The 22,492-nt window shown below is 34.0% G+C and overlaps 2 protein-coding genes across 2 annotated transcripts; one reads left to right on the top strand and one right to left on the bottom strand.

The window, feature by feature from the left end:
- The first annotated feature begins 14,130 nt into the window (after positions 1-14,130).
- LOC111888205 (DEK domain-containing chromatin-associated protein 4) lies at positions 14,131-19,155 on the top strand. The gene is made up of 12 exons (XM_023884346.3): positions 14,131-14,316; positions 14,920-15,602; positions 15,721-15,754; positions 16,437-16,519; positions 17,196-17,255; positions 17,371-17,481; positions 17,562-17,642; positions 17,720-17,788; positions 17,881-18,334; positions 18,427-18,542; positions 18,620-18,650; positions 18,738-19,155. The coding sequence occupies exons 2-12, from the start codon at positions 14,922-14,924 to the stop codon at positions 18,902-18,904; spliced, it is 1,887 nt and encodes a 628-aa protein (XP_023740114.1). The 5' UTR covers positions 14,131-14,316; positions 14,920-14,921; the 3' UTR covers positions 18,905-19,155.
- Positions 19,156-19,263: 108 nt separating this feature from the next.
- LOC111888157 (endo-1,4-beta-xylanase 5) lies at positions 19,264-21,690 on the bottom strand. Its single transcript, XM_023884286.2, has 4 exons — positions 21,534-21,690; positions 21,355-21,453; positions 19,733-20,515; positions 19,264-19,649 (listed from the first exon to the last, which is right to left on the bottom strand). Exons 1-4 carry the CDS (start codon positions 21,612-21,614, stop codon positions 19,293-19,295), a joined length of 1,320 nt encoding a protein of 439 aa, XP_023740054.2. The 5' UTR covers positions 21,615-21,690; the 3' UTR covers positions 19,264-19,292.
- Positions 21,691-22,492: the final 802 nt, after the last annotated feature.

Genomic DNA, 22,492 nt, shown 5'->3' with positions numbered 1-22,492 from the left:
TTGTCGAACTTTGGATTGTCCTTTGATAGTTGTTTAATTATTTTAGTCAAAACCGATTCTAGTCCTTTTTCCCTCTAAATGCGCTAGACATTTGGAAAATTTTAGAATGGTCAAGCATTAAAGCATTTTCAATCGATCCTATACCCGAAGCATATGGGACACGACGCATAATGTTTTATTTGCTATGTTCTCAAAATTCGAATTGTGAAGAGGAATGTTGTAATCATAATCGAAATTTTAAGAACACACTATGTACCCTTGACTAAATTTATTAACATTTCTCAACCTAATCCTTTATATTTGAAATGAAGCATAATATTCTCTCCCTTAATTATAGCAAAACAACTTTACAACCCTTACGACTTTGCAAGGTATAACTCTTGTTTCTATGATTAATACTGCTAACCTTGCAATACTTTCCTTAATAATCATACAATCATAACTTTTATGCTCCCACTATCATGATGATTACTATAAAACATAACACTTATGCTCCCACTAGCTTCGACATGTCTTTAGAAACAACTTAACTTTCAGAAAAACAATGCTTATTGAATTTCTTAAGTTCATGTTTCTAATACTTAGTGCTTTGATAATCTTTTATCAAGGCTTCTTGAACTTATACACCTTTGCCTTAGATAGTTCATATGTGTGTGTAAACAATTGCCAAACCTCACAATTCAAATTATGGAAAGGGATACCGTAACCATAATCGAATTCGAGAATGCAATTTTACAATCACTATCTTCTTAAAATCTTTCTTAGTGAAAGCATTTCCTCACAATCATTTTCATGAAGGAGGAAATCTTATGACACTTAGATTTAATTGTGTATTTGTTCCTATCCATGTGAATTTGTCAAAACCAAAGTTTACGAAAAATTCAAACTCATATGGATCGAACTTTCTTGATCTCGATTTCTTGCATTTATGGTAGCACAGCTGCCCACCATGTCTTCCAAGTAGTTAAGCAGTTCACCTTTTCTTATCAATGTACTTTCCATTGATCAAGGTCCTTGCCTTTTATGCATTCAAATGAGAACTCATAGAACTCATATGCATAATTAACTCAATCGGAACGACATAGAAACAAAATGACGTCAACACGATAGGTTGTAAACCTCAACTCGTGTGCTAGTGATGATCGATAAGGTTTATTTGATTTGTTCTTGAAACCTTTCAAGACCAATAAGACTCCCACTGACTCCTTGACATATAAGATTCTCTTCTCAAAACATTTCTTGACAAACAAATATTCAAGAGTTAGTGTAGCTTTCTTCATAAATTGGTCCTAGTTGGTCTTTGTCTTATCCAAGACATCACAACTTTTCCATATTTGATGAATGCTATAAACCATTTTAATACTTATCACTCAATATCACAATCTTAACTCTAAGACTTGTTTTGGAATGAAGTGTGATTGACTTCTTGATTTAACCATTTCTTCAATCCTTCATTCCTCTTCTTAAACATACAATTGTACTAAGACTCTCTTAGAGGATCAATTGAGATATGGTTCTTAATCATTAAGACCTATCATAAAGCATAAAAGCTACTCTCCCTTCTTCTTAGAATGGAGAAACTTTTATCTTTCTGCCTACTTGATTCTTCTTATTCATTTTGCTATTGATTTAAACCCTTTTAATCAATTCACAATTACACTTAATCTTGTAAGTATAATCATATTTACTAAGCCTTTAGTAAATCATGACGAATACCATTGTTACTCTTATGGTGGATTTGATCAACACGCAGCTTTGTGTATTCGATCTCCAAGTCCTTCACTTGACACTTTATCAATGAATTAGTCTAATTTCCAAATATGAAATTTCTCATTCATCGTGCAACCAAGTTGCATGATTCCAAGTTTCTGTCCAATTGAAACTTGGGCGATGAGAAACTCTCCCTATTCGGTAAATTCTCGACTTTCCATAAATAACATAAATAAGAACCAAATCCATTATTGCTAATAATAGAAACATTCAAACATTAATTTTTTTTCATATACGCCATTGCAAGGATAAATAAATAATATAAAATCAAAATTTATTTTATTGCGGAAAAATTTTGTCCTTACAATGCAATTTATTGAAAAACTATGCTAATACCTTTTTCTTAGCAATCTAATTCTAACTCTAAGTAGTAGCTCAAGAATCTAATCTTTGAGAAATGCGATCGAAATCCATTCCTTCACGGTTAGATTCTGCTTACTTCTTCCCTTAAGCTTCCTTTCTTTTCTTCAATCCTACAAAACATCAATTGCAATCTTATTGCATTATGTATTAAGAATCTAGAATAGAAGCTTAAAAGAGTTAGTTAATGGATTTTACCTATGTTAGAGTCATACGTTTCGACTCTCCCATCTCTTAGATCTCTTAGGTAAATGGGGCAACTTCGTCTCCAATGCCCTTTCTCTTGGCAATAAAAGCAAATTGACTCTTTTGGAACATGACATAGAACTACTTTAGACATTGCCTTTCTCTTATGATCAAACCTTTCGATCATAGCATGTCTTTCGTCGCCATCGTCTATATCCATAGAGGTCTTGAAGGCAGATTCACCAATCAACTTTGCTTTTCTATTGCGCCAAAACATTGCTGATTCAGCAGCAATAAGCATATATGTGAGATCTATAAGGGTCACGTCGCGGTTCATCATATAGTACTCTCTTACGAACTCACTATATGAGTTAGGAAGTGACTGAAGAACCCAATCAACAACCATTTCCTCACAGTCAACGGATCCCAACATTCTTAACCTATCAATGTGTGACTTCATCCCTAGGACGTGTGCACACACCGACTTTCCTTCTTTATGTTTACTTGCCAAAAGGGCTTGAGTGATCTTGAACTTTTCAAGCCTTTGAACTTGTGGGTTAGGGGGAATAATTGGAGGAGGAGGAGGAAGTGAAGTATGATCTCTTGTTCCTTGATCGAATCGTGGAATATCATCTTCATGTGGAATGCTTGTTCCACGGGATTTGAGAAGACCATAGTTGTCAAACTTTGACATCTACAAAACAGGAGAAAACGAATTCAAGTTAGTTGATTGATAGAGTCCTTAGCAAATCACCCAAATGAGATACTAAGGCTAGGACCCAACACAATATTCTACAACTCGGGAGAGGGATGCCGTAACCCTAATTGCAGAATATTTGAAGGTAAGTGAATGGCGATTCACTAATTTCCACCACGAAAAACGAAAAAGGAAATTTAAGCTTTAAATCTATGAAAACTCCTAGATCCTTTGAGATTCATTGAACTTTCAATGGCATGTTTAAATCTCGATATGCCCCTCTAATTTGTGACTGGGATGCCGAGGATCACAAAGCGGGTGTGAATAACCATGCAAACTTACATGGTGCCCTCACATGTTACAATCACCTATTCGATGTGTCTGTAAACCACACACGCTCCACCGAACTATGACAAACATTGAGTCACCCTTTTCTACCTTTGCTTAGAACTATTTAGTGTGTCGGTAAACCACACACGCTCCACTAACGTCTTCGCAAGGGCACAAAGTGTAATTTCATGGAATTGCATCAATTCACTTTTGCCTAAGTAACTAAGATTGGGAATTTTATGAAAACATTTAGTTACTTTAATAATTCATTATACTTATAATGGATGGTTTCGTCCTATCCTACCCGTTAGGCTAACGACCCTCCACTAGTCAAGAGTGCGGTGGGTAAGAGTGGATACCCATTCAATCGTCATTTTATAGGCAATTTCCTTAAACACCCCTTATAGATCAGCTTCGTGAATGAGGCCTACTAACGGTAAGACTGACTTTTACTCATATATATATATATATATATATATATATATAATGTTAGACTTTTAATGTTATATATAGTATAGGGTGTATTTTACACTTTTAAAATATTAGGTGGTTAAATTTAACAATTATACTTTTAATTCAATTAAATTGTAAACCAAAACTTTTATGGATTTATTAAACTTCTATTAATTATACACCTTAATTAATTAATAAAACCATAAGGGTGTGATTTGAACTTTTTCAAAACTATACTAGAGTTTTAGAACTTAACATTCCTAATTAAACTTTTAATCAACTTTTAAATTCCAAAACTTGAGGACAAGTTTTGAAACATTTCAACACATTAGGGTTTAGAATTTAAATATACATCAAAATTAAACCATTTAATCAAAATTTAAATTCCAAAACTTGAGGGCAAGTTTTGAAACATTTTTCAAAACATTAGGGTTTTAACTATTTAACTTTCAAAACAACAAAGCTTTTGGGTTCAAATTTAAACTATAAAACCTAAGGGGAAAATATGAAACTTTTCATAACAACAAGGATCAAATAACAAATAATCTAAATTAACAATTAATCACATAATTATCCATATTTGATTTATTTAATGATTTCCTGCAAAACAATTTATCAATTTAGTCAAAATAATTAATCAATTATCACATAAGGAAACAATTATCTTATTAATTGATAAATATCTTCAATTAGATCAAGAATATAGTCAAATATATCATAAAATCGGATTTATATTGATCTAATATGATAAGGTAACTATCCCAAAGCAAAAACAGCAAGAAATCTCGAGATATACTCCATCTGACGAGTTGACTCGTCGAGTCAGGCTTGGACTCGTCGAGTCTGCATGGACTCGGCGAGTTCAGCTATAGACTCAGCGAGTCCAGCCTCCAGAACATCAAAAATCGAATTTTTTGAACATGTAATGCATCAATACAATTGAAACCAGTCTAGGCTCTGATACCACTGATGGGTTTTGGTCATAAGACATCCTATGTGCTCATACAAACCTAATGCTTGGATCTAGGTTTCTCTATTGTACTGTACATGCAAGTTATCCAAGGCTATAAACCCTAATTCTAGCATATGGGAATCAATATTAACATATAATTAGTTTTAAGATGTTACCTTGATTGTTATGTAGTAATAACAATCCCAATTCCTCCTTGAATTGACTTTGGAAGGCTTAGAGTCACAAGTGTCACTCCTCTAATGGCTCACAAACACCATAAAGCAAGAGGATGAAGAGGAGAGAGGATGGAGGCTGCCAAAACCGTGTGAAAACCCTAGCAAGAAGCTTAGCCATGTTTTTGGTCCTTAAGGGATCTATATATAGTGAGACAATTAGGGTTATCTAACATGGAAACCCTAATTTGGATGCTTAAGCCCTAAGCAACCCATGGAGCCCTTTCCATAAGGCCTTGGACGATTTCATATGGGCTTCCCCTATAGAATTCGTCCACCTTATAATAAAAGGAAATCCATGGCCCAAATTGCAATTATCTTATAATTACAATTCCAGTCCCTTAAGTTTAATTAATCTCTTTTAGTCACAAAACTAATTACCAATTAATTATTGACTAATATTAATTAAACAATATGATTTTCTCCTTTAATATATTATTCTCATAATATATTAATAAATCACATTTAATCCTTTCTCTCCATAATTCATCCTATCAAGTTGCTTTGGTGAAGGCAACCCAAAAGGACCATGCACCATCGGGTCAAGTACATACCAAAATAGTTATGGACTTAGACACTAATCCAACATGTTATTCTAGCATTAGCTTCCATGTGCAAATTGCAATACCGTAACAATTATCTTTTATTATTACTCTTTTGGAATGCAAAATCTTTTCTAATATTTTTTTTATATTTTCTAATGATTAAAGTAAAGAGCTTGAGATCTGTTTCAAGTAAAGAGATTGACATAATTCATCAGTTTTAGACATTCTTACAGGTCTAGTGTGTTTCACCCTGTTCAGAGTTAGCTTCATGTGAAAATGATAACACTGTGAAGATATGAAATTTTGTTAATTAACACTTCAATTAGAGAGATGTATTACTCCACTATATTTTTATGTTATTTGTTTTTGTGAAATATGAAATAACTAATTAGTTATGAACTATGATTTGTAGTTGGAGCTGATGCAGATAAAGATATAATTGAAATGCTCTTGTCTGAAGTTAAGACTAAAGACATCACATAACTGATGATAGGTTTGGGGTGATTTATAAGTGGATTGGAAACACACAGATCACCACTTCTTTCTCATTTCACACATTTTTGTGTTTTCTTTCCATATATATCCATCTAAACTTTCTAACTTTTCCTAGTCTCAACTTGAAACCAGGTGTAACGACGTAAATTTCAAAACGATTTTTCATTTTTAAATCATATTTTCAATTACCAAAAACAAAATCCAACAAATGTATCCAATGTCATCATACTAAACAAATCCCAAAATCTCAAAAGATTTCAAATACATAAATCTTCTCAGTGTGTACGGATCATGCCGACGCCTTCCCACGGTCCTCGCTAGTACCTGAAACACACAACATAACAACTGTAAGCATAAATTCTTAGTGAGCTCCCCAAGGCTCAAAGACCCTAACATTGACCAAACCCTAAAAGTCAACCAAAAGTCAACTCTCCAGGTGTAGCACCTGGTTCCCGGTACGTATTTCTTGTAATTATTAATTCTTAATTCATGCATTTTGCCTTGGACTCGGCGAGTTGAAGGACCAACTCGCCGAGTAGGAGCGGGATGAGACGCGGGGTCTGAGCCTCGGACTCGGCGAGTTGGTTCCCCGACTCGGCGAGTAGGCCCTGTTTGGGCAAAAACCCTAACCCGGGTGTTTGCACCCTATTTAAGCACTCTAACTCGGCCTCCTTTGTCCCTAACACTTCCAAAATAGCTGTAGAGCGAAACCCTAGCCCCATATTGTTCTTGTGAGTGATTTTTGCTTGGTGAAGGAAGTTGGAGCTTAGAAGAAGAATGAGGAGGTTGGAGGGTGCAAGGAGGGGAGTAGATCCGAAATCTACACTGTGATAAGCTTCCATTCAGGTAGAAAAGTTCCTACCTTGATCACTAGTTCATTAGATACCGTTTTGTCCCTAATTGGTGGTTTTCAAGCCCTAAAACACCAAACTCCATGTGTTTGTGCTTAATGATCCGAATGGACTTCAGATCTAGACCTTGTGGACGTATTAGAAGCATAAAGTTTTTGTGGTTGAAGTGATTGAGGTCCCCAATGAGTGTATGACCTCATAAAGAGCTTGTATTTGCCTTTTTGAGCTTGTAGGGCCATGCATGTACGTAAAGTTTGCAACTTTACGTGATAAGCATGCCCTAGGAACATAGATATATGGTTTTGAAGCATTGCATGTATCAGATTTGGTCTATATGGGAAATGGGTCAAGGGACTCGGCGAGTTCTTTGAAGATGGCCTTAGACTCGACGAGTTGGAATAACAACTCGTCGAGTACCAGGCAATCTTCATAGGACTCGACGAGTTGGATGAACAACTCGGCGAGTCCTATGAAGATTTCCTGGTAGTCGACAAGTTGTTCTTCAAACTCGGCGAGTCAGATGAACAGTTACTGAGTAAGAGGGGTTTAGGTGTTGAAGGTCCAACCCTTCGTATCTGCACACGGAATTAGCAATCTAACGTGCAGCAATAGCCCCAGAAACCCAAATCCTCATAAAGGATGCTCTGGTGAGGATTTAGAAGCGAGTAAGAGATCTGCTCGTATGGACTCGGCGAGTCGGATCGCGAGCCGGTTCCATCGTCCCAAGTAGCGAGTTAAGGGTGACTCAGTGAGTGAGAAGAGGGACTTGTAGAGTAGGACCGGGTTAGTGGGAGAAGGACTCGGCGAGTCGGTGCCATGACTCGGCGAGTCTAGTCAGCTGGAAGTTGACTTTGATCAAGGTGTTGACCATGGACCAGGGGTGGGTCAGTCATCTGACCTAAGGGTGTTTATTAGTGGCTAATCTATGTTTATGATTTATAGCTGGAGGATTACCGATTCAGCAGTCAGGCGCTTAGCAAGCAGACTTTCAGCAGCTACTTTTCGAGGTGAGTTACCTTCCAGTAGCAGTGGGTCTAAGGCCACAATGCCGACCCACTAGTAGGAGTTGTATGATTAGATGATTGTCTCCGTGATATTCATCTAGGGTTACTACTACCTGTGTTATGTTTATGTGCTAGTATGATATGATGCTATGTGTTAGTGATAGTCGGGGAGATGGTCCCCATATTACCGGTCGATAGGACCGAAGGGGCAGTCATGCCCAACCATGCTAGATAGATTATGCAATACGTGTTATGTGGTAGTGGTAGTGGTGAAATAGTCCCCAACATCCGGTCGAGAGGACCAAAGGGGAGACTAGCTCCCAGGTATGCTAGTCAGCATCCGGTCGAGAGGACCGAAGGGGAGACCAGCACCCAGATATGCTAGTCAGTATCCGGTCGAGAGGACCGAAGGGGTAAGTCGGGCACCCAGAAATGCCTGACAATATATGCATGTTGTGCGGTTATTTGGTATGTGGTACGGTGGGGGAACTCACTAAGCTTCGTGCTTACAGTTTTCAGTTTTGGTTTCAAGTACCTCTTCAGCGAAGGGGAAGGAGCTGGCACGGTAGTGGCACATCATACACACACACATTGGATTTCTGCATTATGAGATGTTCTGGGATTATACTATGACATTATTATTATTTTCATGTTTTGGGTTTTCAGACACGAAATATTTTCTATAAAATGATATGATCGGACGATGTTTTACTTCAAATAATTTACAAACCACTTATTTTAAATGAAAGTTTTAGGCGTGAAAATTGGGTCGTTACACCGGGTTACACTGCGCGTACCAAACCTGTACGCTGGGCGTACCCGGCCACCTAACAGAAAAGAGGAACGCGACCCCCTACGTTGCGCGTACTGGGATTACGCCCCACGTAACTCCCAGTTTCAGACTCCTTAGCTTTTGGGGTCTTAAACGGTTAAGACCCACAACCAACTTTCATATCTGACTACCCCTAAGCCTCTTAATCCATAAAGTTGGTGGCTTTAAGCCTTTGCATGGCTGTGAGAGTCACCAACACCCAAATCTCTCCACTTTCAACACTCTAAAGCTCATAACTCAAGCATGACTCCATAACAATGACCAAGATGGAATTTCTATGGATCTACATCACTCATAACACTAAAATGGGACAGATCTAGGTCCATGGAGCCCCTATTGCTCATAAAGTCTCCACCTTTGGGACTTAAACCCTAGAAATGGACCATAAAACACCAAACCAAAATAAAGAGGAAAGTTCTGAGCTTTTTACTTCAAAGTGAAGCTCCTTCCTCTTGAGAACTCAGATCCAAGCTTGAACTTCAAACTCTAGCCTCCACAAGCTCCTCTCCTCCTTCTTCACTAACACACAAAGGCACCTTTAGCTCAAAATACTCACACACAATCTTTAGGACGAAGGAAATGCTCTCTTAGGGTTTCACTCTCTGGAATGGTGGCCGAGGACAAGGCCTTAGCATTCCTTTTATAGTGCACAAGCCTTAAATTAGGGTTTGCATCTGGGCCCGTTACGCCGAACGTAACTCTGGGTACGCACAGCGTACCTAAGCGAGTCCGCGTCCAACTTAAGCGCATGAGTACGCACAGCATACTCTCTAGTACGCCCAACGTACTCATTTGCAACACTTTCTCACTCAAGGGCTAATCTTGACAACTTGACAAAGGAGACGGGTTAAATAGTTGTACCTGCATTTCAGGATGTTACACCAGGTAGCCAACAAATTTTACGTGTGGTTTCTATTTTGTCAAAAGAAATGCTCACTTGACATGGTGTTTGGGATCAATTTATCTGGTCATGACTACTACACTCCACATTTTAACATTAAATTAAAACTATAACTCACACATTTATGATTTTTTTCTTTTTTCTACATGGCAAAAAATGGAACTGGTGCTGATTGAAGATGTAAAAATCAAACTTTATGTATGTATGGAGTTTTGTTTCTCTCTCTTTTGAGATTATGTTTAATTACATATTTATGATGGTTTGAGGTATTTTGGATTTTAATTGATATGGTTTTGGTGTTGTTTTGGTTTAGATTTGTAGAGGAGTTGGAAATATGGATCCGGTGGATTTAGAAAAAGCAAAGACACGGGATGAAAAGAAGAATATCAAGTATATTTGAAGTAGACTCAATTTCTTACTTCCTTCAAATAAGTAATGACCATATTAACCTTTTAGAAAAAATATAGATTTATAAGTTCATGTTTCTATAATAAGTTCTAACTTTCTTTAATGTCTTTAGGACTAAATTTGAAGGGGATATTGATGGGTTTGAGGAAAAGCCATGGAAACTTTAAGATATAGATTTATCGTACTTTTCCAACTTTGGTATGAATGAGGAACGCTGGAAGGACAAGTCCTAAAAACATTATTACTTTTATTTGGAAAATTTTGTTTGTATTTTCAAGAAAGAATAAGTTTCGCATAATTGGAACAACCATCAAGAGAAAAAGACGAGCTTTCTACATTACGTATGAATCAAACGAGATAAAAAAGATAATTTTGGATACCAGCAAAAGATCCGCGAGTTTGTCTTATTCGTATAATAGCAACGTACTTATAGTTTTTAACCATAATAAGAACCTACTTTATAGGTATGAATTTGTTTGTATTTTGCTTCTATATTTAAAGAAACATAGGTAGAATACTATTATTGGCAAAGTAACAATAAGACAACCTGACCCATGCAGAGCATGGGTCTCTTCCCTAGTTTATAGCAAATAATGACTAAATGTAACTAAAAACTCAATTATATCGCTTAAAATATATAACTAAATATGACGATATCATTTACTACCTTTCAATGGTCAACAAATTGTTCAACATTTTGCCGCAATCTATCATCTTCATCTAAAAATCATATAAAACCAATGGAACATCCGAATCATGTGAGGTTTAGTTTTCTGGAAATACGAGTGAGTCTTGTTTCTCTCATATATGAACCAATTTACCTTATTCTAACCCCACGTGTGGTGTAAGTGGCATTTTATGTTGACCCAACAAAATGATAAATTTCAATTTGCAACTTGCAAAATTCAAATAAATCAACCAAAAATTGTTAAGAGTGTGTGCTTTATATCTTTGGAAAGGTAAAAGATTGTACTTTAATATATATATATATATATATATATATATATATATATATATATATAGTAAATTACTGAAATCGTCCTTGTAGTTTGGTCAAAATTGCACGTTTGGTCCCTAACTTTTTCTTTGCATTCGGATCGTCCCTGTGGTTTGATTTTGTTGCGTTTTTCGTCCCTATGGTTTGGTAAATATTGCATGTTTGGTCCCTAACTTTATGTATGTAAGGGACGAAAAATGCAACAAAATCAAACCACAGGGACGAAAAACGCAACAAAATCAAACCATAGGGACGATCCGAGTGCAAAAAAAGTTAGGGACCAAACGTGCAATTTTGACCAAACCAAAGGGTCGATTTCAGTAATTTACTCATATATATATATATATATATATATATATATATATATATATATATCAACCTTACTGAAAGAATGATTTAAATGTGATCAATCAATCCATAAACATAATGTTATACCGAAAGTAAAAGTAAAAATAAAATACAATATAAGTATCATAAAGTAATAATTTGGTATGAAACCTAAGTATAAATTATTGGTATCGTATGTGGGTGTTTAGATAGGGAGATTTCACCATAACTCAAGTCAGTAGTAATGCTTAGACGACTTGTTATTCAGGTGAGTTTCGTGCAACGTATGTATGTGCTTATATGTTGTGAAATGTAATGTTTTGTTCCTGTAAAGGGGAAAGGTGGGTAAATTTTATGTCTTGCACTCGTAAATGGACAATATGGGTTAAAGTAATATCTTGCACTCGTAAGGGTCGAGGTGGGTTGAAATAATGTGTTGCGCTTGAAAGGGATAAGGTGGGTTAAAGTAATGGCTTGAATCCACAAAGAGTCAAGGTGGGTATACATGTTATCTGATGATATGAGATCATGTGATTGTACGTGTAGGATCACTAAGCATTTTCACTTCCCAATCGTTATTAACCTTTTTCAAGACCCTTTAGGGTGGACAGAAGCGTCATGAGTGTAGTCGACATTTAAATTCTCATAGTTTTCAGCTATTCATGACATTGTAAGATGGGTTTTAGACTTCCACATTTATTTTGAAAATCTTTCTTTTTTTATACTATGATATTTTATTTTGGAGATTTTTAATAGAGGGGCATTATTGATGTTTTTATAAATATTGGTTCAAAAAATAAAAACCTAGGGCGTTGCGTCTTTATCCATTTTCATAACCTTTAGGATTAGGAAGTTTCTATTAATAAATATGGTTTGTGGAGAACTTATGCATGTAGCTATATTTCAAATCTTACAAAAATAAAAATTTCATATTGCTACCTTAGTTCGTGGATAACCCTCTCTACCTATGATTAGTATTGAGAGTATAATACTGATTCTTGTATACATCTTTTCGTGTTATGGGTGTTTAAATAATCTTCTAAGGCGGCTCAACTAATTTAGAGACTTTAATCAAACAAAAAAATTGGGGCCATTTAAGTAAGCAAAGGGTTTTGAAAGTAAGACCTTTAGTTTTATAAACCAATGCTTTTACCACCAAGTCAAGCTTCAACTTGTCTTTATATCCCCAAAAATACGTATATATACATATGTATAACAGAATAAACTTTGAAATTGGGGGCCCTAAGCCCTTGCTTAATTTTTCATAATGTAGAGCCGACAATAAATCTCGATGCAAGTAGACTTGGATAACTTAATGAATTAGAACTCCATTGCAAAATGAAAAGAAGCATCGGAAGATCCTAATGGAAGAGATCCTTAATGTCTAAAAAGATGATACTAAAATTGACGTAGAAAAAACATTTAATGAAAATAAAATTTGAAAATCCGTTTACGGTATGTAGATCGTATAAAACTGAAACAAAAATAATATTAATTAACAAAAATTTCCATACATGCAATCATTCATATCTTTGTAAAAAGCCGATTTTTGTTTGTAACGACCTTCATACATACTAAAAACAATAATATAACACTAGTATGGTTGATTTTACAAAATAATCAAGATCACTAAATATATTATTTTCAGAGTTTTTATCAAAATAGTGTTATTAAAAAAGTATTTACAAATCTAGTGTAGTTTCAAAAATATTTAACAAACTAGTGTTTTTCTCATTTTCCTTGTATTTTAAAGTTTTTTCTTATTCTATTTATTATATTTAAATATCAGTTTTTTTTAAATTTTAGTTTTTTATTTTTTAAAAAGATCAATATTTTATTTTCTTTATTTCAATGTTTTTCTTATGTTTTTTAATATATCTTTAAAAATATCTTACTGAGCAAAATATCATCAAACATGAAATTTGATGGTTGATGCTTCCTTCGATATGAATCAATTTTGTGATTTTCATTTTTACCTCAACCTAAAGAGTAGAGTTCATGATATAATTTTATCTTTTAGTTTTTTAATCTGATTACTGATTATAATTTTATATTTGTAGTTTCCTAATCTGATTATTGTATGTTTTTTATTAATCTACACAAATTTTCCTCAATTTATTCTTTATTCCCCTCAATAAAATAAATAAGAAGACAGAAAAATACAAAAAAAACACTAGTTTGGTAAATATTTTTGAAGCTATACTAGATTGATAAATATATATTTTTTCAATAAAAATATTTTGGTCAAAAACTCTTATTTTCAGAACTTAAACACATACACAAGATATAAAACTGGTCTAAAATGTTCAATATTTGTTGATTTCGATTGTATCGAAAAAATTGATTAAAAAAAACAAAATCAAATTTTGAAATAAAATCTTATTTTTTTTCCAGAGTCAATTTGATTTAGATAACCCAAACCAAAAAGGACATATTTAATTATATATATACTTTTAATCATATACTAATATCATGTTGGCTTATAGTTTGAAACTAAACCAGAATGAATATGAATTCGGTTTAATGTTCGATTAAATCACAAAGAAGTCCAATTACTTTTCTTTTTGGGTTGAAAACTTTCACAAATCTTAAAATTATGAATGTATGATTATTACCAATTTTGTTTAAATTTAAATATTATTGACGTCATTGACCCTGAATTTGTAGTTGCAAAATAAGTCAACAACAAGAAGAAGAGGTATAAATTGGCGATTAGATCCGGAAAAAAACTAAGATCCACCGTCAAATTTAAAGATCCGGCAGTGACGACATCTGAGCCATCCATCGGACTCATATTCCGCCCAGTGCTGTGCATGACATGGCAATTAACTGCTTTTAAAATCCGTGTTTCAAGTCCGAACACTCCTACACACCAAAGTACCTTCACTCTCGAACCTAAAAGTTTCCCCCTTTCTTATCGCTACACAATAAAACTCAATTTCTCTCCAAAAACCTTCAATTCAGCCCTAATTTCTGTAAGTTTTTTCGAAATTTCACTTGTTTCATATGTAACTCTATATGATTTGCTTTAATTTTGTACGCGTGAATTGCATTATTCTCGTTAGGGTTTTATTTTGCTACGCAACAAGGTCAACTTATTTTTTTTGTGCATCTTTTGGTCTAAAATCATTGTGTTTGTGACATGTAAACGTGTGTATGTCTATATAGATGTTGCTACGGCTTGCTAAAAACTGATGCATGTGTAATTTTAGTCCAAGTTCGCATTTTCGTTTGGTTTATGATGTTTAGGGTTTCTGGGACTCGTCCTAGACATCACTCCATGTGAATCGTTATTTTTTTATGTATGTCGTGGGAGTAATTTTTTGTATGTAGAGATTTATGTCTGGTTAAAGCTGGTAAAAATTGCTATAAGGACAAGTGCTTTGCATTTGACATGCTATGATATTGATGCGTGTGGGTGATGTTCTTCATTTATTTAAAGATGCTATCTTTTAGGTTTTTACACAACTTTTTTTGCTTGTTGAGAGCTGTCTTTTTAGGATCTTTAACAGCTATTTAGCTGGTTGATTGTTGACTCATGCCTTATTTTTACTTAATGTTTGTAATTAAATGTTCAGATATGGGGGAGGGAGATTCTGCGACTGAAGTTGCAGAGACAGTGGCGAATGGGACTGTCTCTCAGGATACAGCAGTGAAAGATGTGAGTGAGAAAAAGGAGGAAAATGTAGAAAATGAGAAAAGGGAAGAAAAAGAGGAAAAAGAGGAAAAGGAGGGAGTTGAAAAGATGGATGAAGATGTAAAAGATGATGAGAAAGGTAAAACTAAAGAAGCTGATGCTGACAAGAAAGATACTGAGGTAACCAAAGATGAGAAAAAAGAAGAAGAGGAGGTAAAAGATAACAAGAAAGAAGAGGAAGATAACGATAAGGATAAAGAGAAAGGAAATGAAGAACCCAAGAGTGAGCCCATGGAAGTTGACAAAAAAGAAACTCCAGATGAGAAGCCTGAGAATAAGAACACAGAAGTTGCTGATACAAAAGATGTAGAGGAAAAAAAGGAAGAGATTACAGAAGAGAAGGTATCAAAGACATTTTCAAGAAAGAAAGGTGGTGGAGAAAAGAACAATAGTGAGACAAAGGAATCAGGAGGAGAGAAAAAAGGGAAGGAAAAAAAGAAGGAACCCACACCCACAACTCCTGTTGCTCTTATAAGTGAGCGACCTGTACGTGAAAGGAAATCTGTAGAGAGGTTGGTTGCTGTCATTGACAAAGATACTACCAGGGAATTTCACATTGCAAAGGTTGTCTTTCTAAATTTACAACTTTTAAACTCTTCATGTTGTTGATGTCTTTAATGACTCAAGTAATTCTTGCTATTTTAATTGATCCTTTATTTCTTATTGTTATTATGGCATACAGGGACGTGGTGTCGCACTGAAAGAGATTCCAAATGGTAAAAGTCTTTTAACTTCCTTATTTGAGTTATGATTGAAGATTCTTTTGATCTTTAACTTATATAATACGTGCAAACTACACTTATATCTTAAGGTTAAATACTATTTGGTAGATAAATAAATGCGTAGTAAAGTTTATTTTGACATGATTTAGTTCCTTATTAGGGCTTCAGTTACAACTTACAACCCATGTGGTAGAGAAGGAAGTCATCTTTTATCTTGACCAGCTTTTGCAAACTTTTGGATTATCATACTATGGACAAGTGATAAACATGTATTTGCATTACCGATTGTCCCCAAAATGTAGCATTTCCTTTTTGGGAATGTTTAACTTTTTTCCCCTTGGTAATCATTACATGTAAAGAAACTCCGATTTGTTCAAAGGTTTCTTTCTTTTGTCAGTCATCACGACTACTAACAAAATGTCAAAAACGCCCTTTAATGTTGTATACTCATTATTCACAAGTTCTTATTGATTGTAATAATGTTTCTTTTTATGGCCATGTTCGCCTTTAAAAACATTATGCCAGTAGAGATCAAATGTGTTTCCACATATGCATAGTTTTCATCAGTACATATTATATATAGAATGGAAAATCAATAAATATAAAGGTTATATGGTAGACCTTTGAGGAAGTGCTTCCATTGTGTTGATGTCTAAATTCTTTATCATTTTTTCAGTTGCATACAAATTATCGAAAAGGAAAGCAGGTGATGACACACTCAAAGTGCTCCATACCATATTATTTGGAAGGAGAGGAAAGGTAATTTAACTTCAACTCATGAATGTATACAAATCCATGTAATTTTCTATAAGTGCTATTATCTATTATATCCTCTTCAAAATACTAGTTTTTTTTTTAGGGTTTAGGTTGAAATCCACTACCCACTTATTCATTGTGTCTACATTCAGTTGTTTTTTTTATGTATAGGGTCCCTAAAATTTATAAATTTGTATCATATACACCATTATGACTGGCTATAGCAGATAGTTGATTATTAATACGTAATATTATTATTAATATATACTATTTTTTGTATACTTACGAAATTATATAGATTGTATCTTTTCATCTATCAGATCAAAGTAAACAATAATATACCTTTATAGCATTTAATGCTGTTTCCTCTTATTACAGCATTGTGCCTTAATAAAAGACCCTAATTGTAGATGTGAAGTTTCGAGTCTGAATAAGATTTTATTATCAAAATATTTAACTATTATCAATCTGTAGTTTGATACAAGTACAAAGACTGTATATCAGAAGAAAAATTCTCTATAAATGATAAAATCATATATAAATGAAGTATGTAATAAGTTGAAGTCGGTCATCATATGTTGCATTTATAGTCATTTAGTGTGAAGTGTAATTTGATTTTTTTTTTAATTTTTATTTCTGTTTATTTTCTTTGAAAGTGGATTCTTTGTTTGACTTGCAGGCTATTCAGGTCAAGATGAATATCTTGCGGTTTTCTGGCTTTGTCTGGCAAGAGAGTGATGTAAGATATACATTTCATTGATAAAATATCATATCATCTTAAATAGCATATGATTAAAAGATCATGAAGCATAATAAATAGTAATCAAATATATTTATTATCAATATCATTTCAGGAAAAGCAAAAACTGAAAGTGAAAGAAAAGCTTGACAAGTATAATAAAGAGAAGCTGTTGGAATTTTGCGACCTGTTTGACATGCCAATTGGCAAGACTTCTGCAAAGAAGGTTTATTTATTTTTTATATCATTCTTTCACATTTTTTTAAAAATTACTTTAATTAAATATTATGTCTGTTCTGCAAACAGGAAGATGTTGTCATAAAGCTGATAGATTTTATGTTGAAGCCTCATGTCACAAACAGTGAGTTGCTTTCAGAGAAAGAACAGGTATGCATTTATTTCAGTTGAAGTTTTTACCTTTTTAATATTTTTTTTACTGTTACAACTTATCTCATGTAATTCAGTCAAGCAAGGGTAAAAAGCGACCAACAAGCAGCAAGAAAAGTGCATCACCTTTAAAAAGTTCATCTAAGGTATATATCATATTTATAGAATTATAGGGTTTCTTCTTGTTAATTTATGTCTTAATTTATCAAACCTTATAAATATATTGTTGTTTATGCAGAAGCAGAAAACTAAAAGTACTTCTGAAGATGATGAGAAGAAGAATTCAGACACAGATGAATCTGAAGAGGATGAAGATAATGAAGAACATGAAAATACAAACGGTGATCCAGACAAGTCTGAAGATGAGAAATCTGAAGATAATACTGCAAGTGAAGAAGAAGAAGAAGAAGAAGAAGAAGATGTGTCTGAACCAGATTCTGAAGAGGAAAACAAGAAACGCAAACGAAGTTCAAAGAAATCATCTTCTTCAAAAAAAGAAGCTAAATCTTCTTCAAAAAAGACTACCCCAACTCAAAATAAGACCCCAGCTAAATCATCTACAAGTGCTTCAAAAGCCAAGGAAAAAGAACAAACTGATTCAGGTCCCAAGACTTTCTCAAGGAAGAAGAAGAAAGATGTAGTTGAAGAGAAGGCTGTTGCCCCGAAGAAAGCTGCCACTAAAGAGAAAACTGGTAAAAACTTTTTTTTTAATCTTTTCTATTATTACCATAGTTTTAAAAAAATAAATTCTGATTTTTTTTAATGTTTGTGTCTACCTATTTAGCAAAAGTGAAAAAGACTACGAAAGAGAAGGAGAAACCTAAAGCTGAAAAGAAGATAACAGATGACGAACTCAGAACTGCAATATGCGAGATCCTTAAAGAAGTCGACTTCAATACAGTGAGTGTCTTTCACCAATAAATAATTTATAATTTTGTCACATAAATAATGATTTCTTTTTCTTTTTATTTTTACAGGCAACATTCACTGATATTCTCAAGCAGCTTGGTAAGCATATTCCATTTATCTTGTTGATTCCATTCCATGATACCAAACAGATGCTAATAACTTTTATTATTTTTGGGGGGTAATCAGCAAAGCGATTCAGTACAGATTTGACATCAAGAAAGGCGTCGATAAAGTTTATGATTCAGGAGGAGCTGACAAAGCTAGCTGATGAAGCAGATGAAGAGGATAAAGAGGAGCCTGAAAAGACTACTACTGGAAAACAAGAATCTGTGGAAAAAGGTGTCAAGGCCTAATCTGAATGCTTTTGCTTAGGAGGCAAAACAAAAAACATGTAAGTTAGGTGGTGGGCAGTGAAGTTTCTGGAAACACTGTAGAGAGAGACAGGTAGAAGAGTAGGTGATGGATGGATTGGATGGATGATAGGGGAGTATAAATTAATTATAGGGTAAATTTGTCTGTTGTTTTTTCATGGATCATAGATCTTGATAATTTGGCTTTTGCCCATTCATGGTTTGCTTGATATATTCAGACTCATGTTTGCTGACGGTTTGTGTTTTTCTCAACATTTGTTTTCTATGCAGGGATTTTTATTATCATGATCAGTGGACAAAATTTTGTTCACCAAAATTTATCTTGCTATACAAAGATGATCATATTACACTAGTTTTAATACCAAAAATATCAACCCGAGATTTTGATATTCAAGAAATCCTCGGATGATCCCGATGCTTCAACCTTAAAATCCTGAGATATCCGACTTGATTTCACATCCGTTTCATTTTGGTAGCTAACTTCATAATCTCCATGAATCAACGAAGTCTCATAGAAACCTGATTCATCTGTCATCCCCATAACAACTACACCAAAAAATTCATTAATAATGTTGTCCACCACATCACCTGTAGCCAAGTTCCTGAAATCATTATCCGTTAAACACATTCTGTAACATCCTTCCGGACTCCATGCAGACCACAAAACTATCCCATTCACTGCTGGATGTGCATGAGCTTCTCTCAACACTTGTTCCAATAACTCCCCCTGAAATTAATCAACAAGTATTTCAATTTATGTTTTTAAAGTTTTAAAGAACATAAATGTATATATATATATATATATAATACCTGATTAGGGCCAGGCTGGACATCCAGTTCAGTGATCCAAATGGGAAGTCTCGAACTTGCAAGTTTATCGATGGCGGATCTCATGTAAGGTATGTCCACATTTGTGAAATGACCTTCTAACCCGATTGATAATGGCCCATGGTAACCCCCACTCCGAATCTCTTCAATTTTTTTGAGATAACTATCAGGCGATGACAACTCATCACCCGGTTCTTCAATCGTATTATATTCATTCAAGAACAAATCAGCATGTCCATCAAGAACACTAGCCATCGAGTAAAATTTCGAAGAAGAACCCATCCCTCCTAACTTCCTTTCAAGAAAATCAAAATGCATGTTTTCATTCACAACATCCCATGCAATTACTTGACCCGAGTATCGACCCATGACTGAGTTTATCCTCTTGGTGGTTGCATCCTCTAGCTGTTGTGATTCAAGATTTGGAACCCAACTCGGTTGATACTTGGGGTCATCCCAAAACACGTTGTGGCCTCTCACTGAAATTCCATTTGATTTTGTGAACTCAAGTAATGCATCGGATGATGAGTAGTCTTCTTGGTTTTGGACACGTTCGTTGGTGTACCATTTCATTTCGTTTTCAAATGTTGTGTATTTGAATCTTGAAGTGAACCAGTTTTTATAAGCTTCGTTGGTTAGGATGTTGGTGTTAATGGCACATCCGAATGGGAAGTTTGATAACTTTTGTGAAATGGTTATTTTTTGATTTACTAAGGGTTTGCCTTCGCTATCGACTGCATGGATTTTCACCTTACTCTTCCTCTCCTACCAAAAAATTATATAAGAAAAAAATGCAAAATTGTTTAGTTCCATTAATCTTTTTTCCAAAAATTTAGGCAAAATTTTAAGGATTTTTCACTTTAACCATCAATTTACAAAATTTTCTATTTCCATTAATCCTTTTCCAAAGATTTAGGGAAAAATTAAAGGATTTTTCACTTTAACCATCAATTTCACCTTATGCACACAGAAAAATCTAAATAGGTTGAAAAATCGCTAAATGGGCTATACAATTAGATAAGTGGGCTACCGAATAGACCATGAGTGGTTTCTAACTTTCTACATATAAGCTGAATTTTTCTCTTTTTTATTTTTTATTTATACACCATTTTTTTTTGAAAAACTTCTCAAAACTTTAAAATAATTGCATTATTATACCATTTAAAACTTTTGCTATGAAATGGTTAGATTTCTACCACAAAAAAAAAAAAAAAAAAATTCGCAGGTTATATAACAGCAATTTATTTTTTTTCATTTTTGTTTTTTTGCCATTTTAGTACGTCAAAACTATAATATATATTTTTTTTACCGTGAATGGTTTTTGAAGTTTTTTTCACAATCTTTTTTTTTTTTTTTTTTTTTTTTTTTTTCTGAATTCTCTTAGATCAAGCCAACAATTATCTTTCTATGAAATTCGGTGGTTATTTTCGAAAAACCGTAAATATTTTCTTAAATCTCGATAAGCTTTGATGGGTTATATATTTTCCAAAAACATTTTTTCTTAGATGTTGATAAAAGGTTAATGGGTTGTTTAGTTGTTTTTGTCTATTTCTCTAAATTAAATCAAATGTATATATGAAAAAGATGATACGTTTGTTTCTCACCTTCTCGATACTCTGATACCGGTGAGCTCTCCACTCTTCTTGTGTAAAGGGTTGTAAAGAAACACTATCAACCCATATATCAATCGATGTATTTTTGCTCTGTGAAGATTACAAACATATAGTACTAACTAAGTGTCACCAATAAAAATCAACATAACTTATTTACAAATACATCATACCTGAAAATACAGCTGAGTCGAGCCAGATTGGTTGACTGTGATGCCACCTTTAAGCATGGACCAACACCCAGGTTTAGCCATGGTCAAACCAACATCATAGAAGCCTGTTGGTGTTCTAAATGTTGCAACCACTGTAGCATCATCTCCATGGCTTATTTGCACCCATGCTGCATATTTCAAATTTGATCAGATTCAACAACACATGCAAACCATTTACATTTCTTGTAGAAATCGAACATGATATCCTACCAGAAAACGTGTAGAGCTTTTCATGATCCATGAAAAATTCTTGAGAAACACTGTCGAATGATTGATTCCTTTGATGAGCAACAATGAATTCGTTTCCAGTTTCTGATCTTCGTACTTGTAGTTTTGCATTTCCGAAAGAAGTCCAACCGTTTAAGCCTTCTTTAAATTCGGGATTCACGACTATACCACCATTGTATTGAGGGTTTTTAGGGTTCTCTAAGCACTGTAAAAACATCAAGAATTACAATATTGTTGATGTTTTTGGTTTCTTGCGTCTAAAGGTAAAGATTTTATTGTAAGTTTTACCTCATTGGTAAAACTATAATCATATGGTGTTGCATTTGCTACAAATCCTGCGCAACAAACCCATTTAATTAAGAACATATACGAGAATAATAACCTATATAATAATTGAATATTTATGTTCTATATATATAACAATATTAAGAAAGCTAAAAAATAGAATAAAATGTTATTAACAGTTAATTTAACTATTAATAGAGATAAATAAATAAAAAACATTATTTACATTAATCAACTATGCATGCAAGAAAACATAAGTTCCTTACCAGAAATGTAGAAATAGCAGAACAATGTTAGAATCGAATAGCACCGTGTTTTCATCTTCATTGTAACAAGTCTTGAAATTCTGTGCAACCCTGAAATAACACACAATGATGTATTGCAGCAAAAAAGAACGCATTAAAAGG

The sequence above is a fragment of the Lactuca sativa genome, chromosome 9 (assembly GCF_002870075.4).
Source record: "Lactuca sativa cultivar Salinas chromosome 9, Lsat_Salinas_v11, whole genome shotgun sequence".
NCBI lineage: Eukaryota > Viridiplantae > Streptophyta > Magnoliopsida > Asterales > Asteraceae > Lactuca > Lactuca sativa.
Note: the sequence above shows the minus strand (reverse complement) of the source record. Positions and strands in the feature narration are given on the sequence as shown.